At 48.8% G+C, this 8,543-nt stretch overlaps 1 protein-coding gene across 1 annotated transcript in view; it reads right to left on the reverse strand.

The window, feature by feature from the left end:
• Positions 1 to 155: 155 nt before the first annotated feature.
• The window catches only part of LOC103922281 (merozoite surface protein CMZ-8), a 38,056-nt gene continuing 29,668 nt past the window's right edge, over positions 156 to 8,543 (reverse strand). Inside the window, exon 2 of the mRNA XM_009330392.1 lies at positions 156 to 307. Coding sequence (XP_009328667.1) covers positions 156 to 307 — 152 coding nt within the window. The remainder of the gene's footprint in view (positions 308 to 8,543) is intronic.

Below are 8,543 nucleotides of genomic sequence, written 5' to 3' on the forward strand. Positions count from 1 at the left end.
CGCGCGCTCCTCTGGCTGCCATTGGCCGCCAGCGAGGAGAGAGGCGGGTGGGGGGCGAGGGGTGTGTGAGGGTCTGGGAAGGGGGGATTGTGAGAGGTGGGTGAGGGTGCGTGTGAGAGCACTGCTAGGGGTCTGTGAGAGAGGACTGTGCGGGGTCAGCGAGGGGGGCGTGAGGTGGGGCGTGGGGTCTGCGTGAGGGGGTTTGTGAGAGGACTGCGAGGTGTCTGAGGGGGCGTGAGAGGGGTGCGAGGGGGTGTGTGAGGGGTGTCGGGGAGGCAGCGCGGAGGTGCCTTGGGCGGCTGGGTTGCTTACGGCGAGCGGGCGCAGCACTGGGGGAACGGGTGCTAGGCGGAGGGGGTGGTGTCCTCATGAGGTGGAGCAGCTCTGGTCATAGTTGTTTAGCAGGGGAGGGGTAAAGGGGCATTACCCCTGGACCCCTGGTTAGACCAAGGCAGTGCGCTGGCCCCGCGGGCTTGGCAAGAAGGCTGCCCTGGGTCCATGCTAGCGAGGTGGTTCTGGGTTTTATGGCATTCTCCATGCACCAGCTTAGCTCTGATCCAGCTTCATGGTAAGAGCACAGCTAAGTTACAGTCTGCGCTCGGTGGGTTTGCACCTTCATTGAACAGTGTTAGCCCTGCGTCTGGGAAGCTGTACCCACATTGTGCATGCTGCTTAAGTTCTGTAAATTCATGCAGGACCCCTAAATGCTGACATACCTCAACTGTGGAATATTCTGAAATTATACTATATAGCATACCTGCTGGTAGTTGAAAAAAACAAATTTGGCGTGAGACTATTATGTAGGTGCCACTAGAGTTCAGTCCTGGACCTACACAAATCTTGCTGTTCTTGATTTAATGCCTACTGAGGACATGCCTCTCTCCATTACAGCAGTCCTTGTAAAACTGTAGTTGTAATGTGTTTTATGTAAAGTATTTGCCATTTATTTGGAGAGCCTTCAATGTGAACGTGTGGTAGAAGTTCTCACTTAGAAGTAATGGGGCTAGTTTATGAAGGAACGTGAACTCTACTGAGTAGGAGGGGAAGGGAGATAAATACATATGTGAAATAATAATATTCATGCAAAGTGGCAACGAGCTCTTCAAAGTCCACTTTTCATGCCACCTTTAAAGTAAAGCTCCAAGAACATGAAACAGCTTGGATCGTTGAGACTTTTTTACCTGGTGGTACCAAAAAGCAGCAGCAACATCTTTATGCTTGTGGCTTTTATTGTATAAACAACAGCTGGAGAGAAAGGAAGAGAGTCGTGTCGTGAGATGTGACCTTTAGGACCATGCTAGGAGCCTGGGAAATAATACCATTTCCTTGCTGTAAGAATCTCGGCAAATTGACAAGCATCAAAGCAATTTACTCTTAATATGAAATTCACCTTTGCCCTAAGCACTTCTTTTCATATTTGAGGCTTAGTACGGATTGATTAAAGGCAAAACAGCAAAGGATTTCTGAAATGTCAGGACCTTTCTGGTGTTCATCCAACCGCACTTGTCTCGTTTTATTACTCGGCTAAGGTGCAGAGGAGGTGTCCTGGTGCTCAGGACGCTCTACGTTCGCCTCCCCTGCACCCTTCCCACCCTCCCAGTCAGTTCAGCCACACTCTATGGCAACCGCAGCTTTATTCCAGCTTGCCCTGCACCAGGGAGGGCTGTTGCCTTTGCCATCAACTCTCGGCCCCTCCTCGACTCTGGAGTCAAGGTGAGCAGAGTTAGGGGAAGGTGACGGTACTTGCTCCCCATCAGGAGGGTCCTGCCTCCCAAATCACTGTGCTCCCTTCAGCCTCCAGGCAGTTCTCCTCTTCTCTCTCTCGCTTGGGACCTCAAGCACCCCTGCCTGGGCGTTTTCCTTCCTACGTCACTCGCTTCCTTACAGCCACGCAAGCTACAGGCTCTGCCGGCTGCTTGGGCAGCAGTTGGAACTGGCAGCTCTCTGCTGTATCCACCTCCGTGCGGTGCTGCCTTCCAGACGATGCTCTTGCTCTGCTCCTGCCACGGCGCTGCTGAGGTAACGCCTCTGACTCCCGCAGCCTCCAGTCCTGACCGTACCAAAGTTACCAGGTTGGCTTTAGGCACGTCCGTACCACGCAGCAGCGCCCTACGCCTGGGGAGCACAGCTACTGGGGAGCTGTCTTCTCTTGTGTGGGTGGTTCCCAAACAGAGTCCAGCAGAGGTCCATGAAGATGATGGAGGGACTGGAGCATCTGACACGTCAAGAGAGGCTGAGAGAGCTGGAACTGTTCAGCCTGGAGCAGAGAAGGCGCAGGGAGGAATTTCCCAATGTGTATAAATACCTGATGGGAGGGAATGAAGAGGAGGGGAGGGGACAGGCTCTTCTTAGTGGTGCCTACTGACAGGACAAGAGGCAATGGGCACAAATTAAAAAAAACATTAAACTCAATCTGAATACAATAATTTTTGAATTGTTTGGTTGGTTGGTTTTTTTTTTTTTTTACTGTGAGGGTGATCAAACACTGGAGCAGGTTGCCCAGACAGGGTATGGAGTCTCTGTCTGCGGAGATACTCAGCACCTGACTGGACATGGTCCTGGACAACCTGCTCCAGCTGACCCTACTTGAGCAGGGGGGTTGGACTAGATGATCTCTGGAGGTCACTTCCAACCTCAACCATTTTGTGATTCTGTAGCTAGCGTATCCCAGCTATGACTGAGCCTCTCATATTTCCACTTCATTCTAAACCTTACAGATTTTGGTCACACCGCCAAAACCACCTGATTTTAGCAGGGATTTGGCTTTTCATTTTTTGCAGTAAAACCTGAGTGTTGGCAGAAAGGTGTTGTTTCAGGGTCAGCCTGAAGGATGGGACTTGGCAGGAATGGGTGCAAAGAGTATACCTGTGGGACACTGACCAGAGGTATGAAGCAAGGAACCCAGGTGGAGCGTAGGGGGAGGAGAGGAAGAACTGGCTGGGTGAAGTAAAATACCCATTAACCATCACGCTAAACCACAAACATGCAGGTCACCTCATATCACGTTCTGCAGTGACCATACGGTAAATTTAGAGGAAAACAGGCTCTTTCATCTTCCTGATTTTCACTGACACTGAAAGGTGTCTGCCCCGTGAGGCCGGTGGTTTTGGAAAGGATTGCATGCAATGTTCAGAGGTTTCAGCATTTTGTCGACATAATGATAGCGCTGCACTCCACTTGGCCGATGATCTCTCTTCACTGGAGCCCTCAGACCTTCCCAGAGAATTATTGTCTGTGAAGTTCATTAATGTGCAATTTGCTCCCTCCTCCTCCTCATTAATAACCATGTCAAATAAGAATAGTCTTAACAATCTTGTCTGTGGGGAATTTTTCTTTTAATGAGAGTGATTCAGGCTTCTTACTCAGACATAAATATGGTATCCCCTAGGTTTTCCCACATCGCTCCCAACCCCCTCCTCCATTACTACCGCTCCATGGTTTTGTTGCTCTTTAGAGGCTTACATGTCAAATTCACATGGGTGCCCCAAAACTGAGACAGCTGCATGGCTTCTTTTTCAGCCTTTCTGACATACTAGTTCCATTTATGTTCAGCCCCTTTCTGTCTCTGTGTAATGATGACCCAGAGCATTCAAAGCACTAGATATATGTAAGTGCAAAGGGATAACCCTAAGCTAAGTTTCTCGCTGAAAAAAAAAAGTTAAATCGGATATCTTAGAGCTAAAACTTCATTCTAGTTCATTTGCACTGTGTTTCCAGATTTGCTGTATTCATTTGTATTAGATTCTGTCTGACACGGCTGTTAATTTTGCCTTGGAAACACAACAAATAATAGTTTGAAAAAATATCTTAGAAGAACTATTGAAGTTCCCACCTTCTAGGTGGGGATTTCTCACCCATTCAAAGGGTGGCCACACAAATTGTTGATTCAGCACTTGGCACAGATGAGCTCAAAAGATCTGTTCCTGCTGGAGGAAGTTTCAGCTCATCCATCAGTGGACGTCGTGAGTAAGCTGTGAAACTCCTTAGCCCAGGCTGCTGTGGATGCCAGATCAAGTGGGTTCAAGTGAAGGCTGGACAAGTACACAGAAGGAAAGTCCACTTAAGTTTATCAAATGCAAAGAGGAAACACCTCTGGCTCCAAAACGTCCCTGAGACACAAATTGTTCAAGGCTGATACCTGGAGGAAATACCCTCTCTTCTTATACTCTTGCCTAGGCATTGGCTTGTGGCCACAGCAGGAGATGGGATTTGGGGTGAAAAGGATATTTGCTCCCATGCTGCACAGCCATTTTTGTGATCTCACACTTCATCAGGTTCCCATTCCCTCCTGACCTCCATCCCCTTACCTCACAGGAGGTTTCCACCGCATCAGCTGAGCTGAACGCTGAATAACTGAGCTCTGACTGAGGCAGTGAGAATGGCAGCTGCGGGGAGAGGTAGTAGAAACCTCTTCCATAAGAAAATAAAACGGTTATGGTTCATAAACCCAGTTACAATTAAACAAGCCTAGGGCTAAAGGGGGGTCCCTCCTTTAGGGCAAAAATAAAGCAGAGGTTCTCTTGCTCTCTTAGCTTCATCTGATCCACAGCAAGATGACAGGAGCAGTCAGAGGGGTTGACGGTACCTGCCGGAATGCTTGCCTTTGCTGGCTTCCTGTTATGGAAAATGAAGATTTTTCCAACCAGACTAATCAGCTGCACGTTGCAGCTGGCTTACACCATAATACTATGCAAAGCTAGCATATGGCTCATTACAATATACCCTGACTAAGTGTTCAGCCAAACAATCCACCAAGGCATTTTTGCTTCTCTGATGTGCCGTTTGCGCTTTTTGCAAACAAAGCAACAAACAATTCCTTTGGAGGCACTTTTCAATTTTAGATGAGGCTTGGGGATGCTGAATTTCTGGCTGTACTGTGAATGATGTTACAAACTGGTTCCCTATCCTTTGCTAGATGGACAGTTTTCTGGTCTGTTGCAAACCAGCTCCAGTTCAGGTTCCAGAGAGGTCTGAGCTTCCTCACACATCACGTATCTCTGACAGTGGACAGTTGTTCTCAAGACATCTCCCCTGGTCATGTCCCAAGGTGCACATCCGCATCCAACACCCTTCTTGGCCAACGGCATCTGTAACCGCTGTCCTGATCCTGCTCAGTTTCCCATCACTTAGGCATTACCTGCAGTGTCCACCCTGGGGTGGGAGCTCTGGTTTCACCACAAACACTTTCAAAGGTTTCAGGCTGAGCAAAGGAGTTTATGAACCACATTTTTGTGCTTAAACATACTAAAAACTTAGACATAAAAAAACCCCACAGTGTAGTCCTGTGCTGGTTTTGGCTGGGGTAGAGTTAATTCTCTTCACAGTAGCTAGTACGGGGCTATGTTTTGGATTTGTGCTGAAAACAGTGTTGATAACACAGGGATGTTTTCATTATTGCTGAGCAGTGCTTACACAGAGTCAAGGCCTTTTCTGCTTCTCATGCCACCCCACCAGTGAGCAGGCTGGGGGTGCACAAGAAGTTGGGAGGGGACACAGCCAGGACAGCTGACCCCAACTGACCAGAGGGATATCCCACACCATATGACGTCATGCTCAGCATATAGAGCTGGGGGAAGAAGAAGGAAGGGGGGGATGTTCAGCGTGATGGCTTGTCTTCCCAAGTAACCATTATGCATGATGGAGCCCTGCTTTCCTGGAGGTGGCTGAACACCTGCCTGCCCATGGGAAGTCGTGAATGAATTCCTTATCTTGCTTTGCTTGCGTGCACGGCTTTTGCTTTCCCTATTAAACTGTCTTTATCTCAACTCATGAATTTTCTCACTTTTACCCTTCCGATTCTCTCCCCCATCCCACTGGGGAGGGTGTGAGTGAGCGGCTGTGTGGGGCTTAGTCGTCAGCTGGGGTTAAACCACAGCAGGTCCTAAGAGGCAGCATTGGCCATTGTGGTCTCCCAGCACAGAGAGACAGAGATAACAATGTTGAACATGAAGGTGAGTGCTTGTATCTCAAAATGGTTCTCTTGAACAGTTGTGCTGCACTGCCTTTGAGAGAACCCATGTGTTCCTCATAGGCTCTTTTCTTTCCAAGCAGTCACCATTTGGCTGGAGTAGTGCTCATAATCTTGACATTTATACCCTTCATTCTCTGCCTTGTCACCAGCGTACAGAAGCCTTGTTTGGACTGTGTCTCTAGCTCTGGAGACTGCTGAAGATCCCACAGAAGTACACAGAAGCACTTACAGGTGGTTTGTCTGGCAGAAGCAACAGCACTCTGGATTTGGAGGCAGAGAGGGCACTTGGCAGGTGGTAGCTTCCTCACAATGCCCTCAAAACGCAAAAAGCCCTGAACAAGGACAATTGCATGGATTTCAGCAGCTATTCCTACCCCAGGTGTGCCGTGTAGGGCAGTACTGGTACTCTGCTCATTATGTTCGACCCCCATTAAATTTCTTAATCACCGCTGCTGCAGGTTATCACAGGAGTAACTTGTCCTTCAACAGCAACTCCAAACTGCAAAATAAGGCTTTTGGTCCTGTCCTGCCCTTGCAAAAGAAGTGAGGCAACTTAGGAAAACCCCTCAGAAATGAAGGCGTAAAGACAGCCAGACATCAGACAGGGGCTGCTGAGTGTCAGGTAGAAGCTCACAGTCAAAATTAGCAGCAGTTTGGAGACCTAAGAGCACTGTGGCAGCGATGTGGAAAGTCTCACGAGGCCCTACTTGTCTGACCTGATGGGTTTGCACCAGCTGTACTATGTGGACTGCCAGGCACTGGCTGGCACTAGCTCAGGGCTATCCAAAGTATGATCTACTAAACTGTGTAGACATACCTTAGGTTTCTGCACAAAAAGAGAAAGCATTCACAGGTGATGGGTTTCTGCATTTTTAGCTCTAGACACGGGAGGTGGGGGATACTCATTATGTCAATAATCAGGATGCCACAGAGAGGTTTTCTATAGGTAGTGGTAGGGCATTTCTCCAGCAAACAGGTTTGCACCTTGGGGGAGTTACCCATGACACAAAGGTCTTGTGGACTTTGTTTCTCCAAAGAGCTCTAGTTCTCAAAGTGATCTTGGGATCATGTAGGAGCATCTACAAAAGATGTCTGCAAGGGAAGACCCTCACTCAGTAATACCAGGAAGGGACAGTGTGCACAATCAGGGTTTTGCAGCAAAGAACACTTCTGAAGCTTCTGCAGCTAGGCAGTGGAAAAGGAGAGTTTCAGGTGCTTCCCGTTACCCAGGGAAGCAGGAGGTTTCAAGTCATCTTTGTGTTCAGACATTCCAGTTGATATGTGGGGAAAAGAAAGACACCAAATCCCTTACCCAGCACAGCAGCCTGGAGAAACAGCTGGCTTTGCCCTGCAGCTCCTGGACACCTACAGTCAGAAGGATCTCTCAGCCATCCACGATACTAGTTTTTATTTTCCTGAGTTGATTGTTGCCTCAGAAATTTACAGCCTGGTGCAAGACATGAGTCAACGAGAGCAATGAAGGACAGTGAAACAGGGAGGCAGTAGTCTGAATCCATATGAATACACAAGTTAGCTGGATGCAGAAAACATGGAGACAATGGGTTTTAGCACTGAGGTAAATGGTACAATACAAATGAGATAAATACGCTGGCACTGAACTGCCCGTTACAGCTAATACGAGCTGGCAGATTTCCACAGGCACTCAGGTGGAAAGAGGTCCTGAGGAAGGCTTTCAAATGGAGTGGATTTGGACTATATGGGGTTCCTCCATCAAGGCAATGGCAGGGGCTGTAACGTATCCTGGATGTGAAAGTGCAGGCGGTGCGATAGCTGATATTACAGTGCCCTGACAGCAGGAAAGATGCTTGACCGCCTATATGCTAAGGACCTCAGGAAGCCCGGAGGTCTCAGCTGGGACCTTCCTGTACATTTGGTTCAGGACAGCCTGCAAACTACTGCAACAGGATGGGCATCCAGCTGGGGTCAAAACGTTCAGCTGGCTGTATGAAGAAACAACATGGCTACGCCTGAATTTTGGAGGCGGTCAGATCTGTACCAAGGCTGGCTGTCCCACTGCTCATAGTCTGAACATTAGTAGCTGTTTGGTGAGTCTGGGAAGGAACTTCTGGATTCAAAACACTTCAGTCTCACCTCCTTTTTCCTATGCAGTTACGACCAGCTTTAACACAAGCTTAAATCACCCAGACACCAAAGCTGAGAGTATCCATTGAAGTAATTCCTAAAATAGGCCCAAGAACAGGGCTTTGCAACTCAGCTGGGTGGGATTAGTGTAATTTTTTGTACAGGCCACAGTTTCTCATCTTCCTGCTCAGCATCCTCAGCAATCCGCACTTCTGAAAAAAGAACTGGGTGGGCGGAAAGCAAAGCGTGCCCCGCTGAGGTGGGGGTGAGCCGCCCTCCGAGCCCCAACGCTTGCCCGACGCAGGTGGAACAAAGGCGGGAAGGTGGAGCCCTTCCACCTGCAAAAGGGCCGCACGGAGGAACCGAGGAAGAAGCCCAAATCACTTTTCAGGACGGGAAAAGAATAAAAAAAAACAAAGCAAACCGCTGCGTTCGGTTCCCTCCGCGCCGGGAACAAAGAGTGCCTGCG

The sequence above is a fragment of the Pygoscelis adeliae genome, unplaced genomic scaffold (assembly GCF_000699105.1).
Source record: "Pygoscelis adeliae isolate BGI_AS28 unplaced genomic scaffold, ASM69910v1 Scaffold120, whole genome shotgun sequence".
In the NCBI taxonomy this organism is placed as follows: domain Eukaryota; kingdom Metazoa; phylum Chordata; class Aves; order Sphenisciformes; family Spheniscidae; genus Pygoscelis; species Pygoscelis adeliae.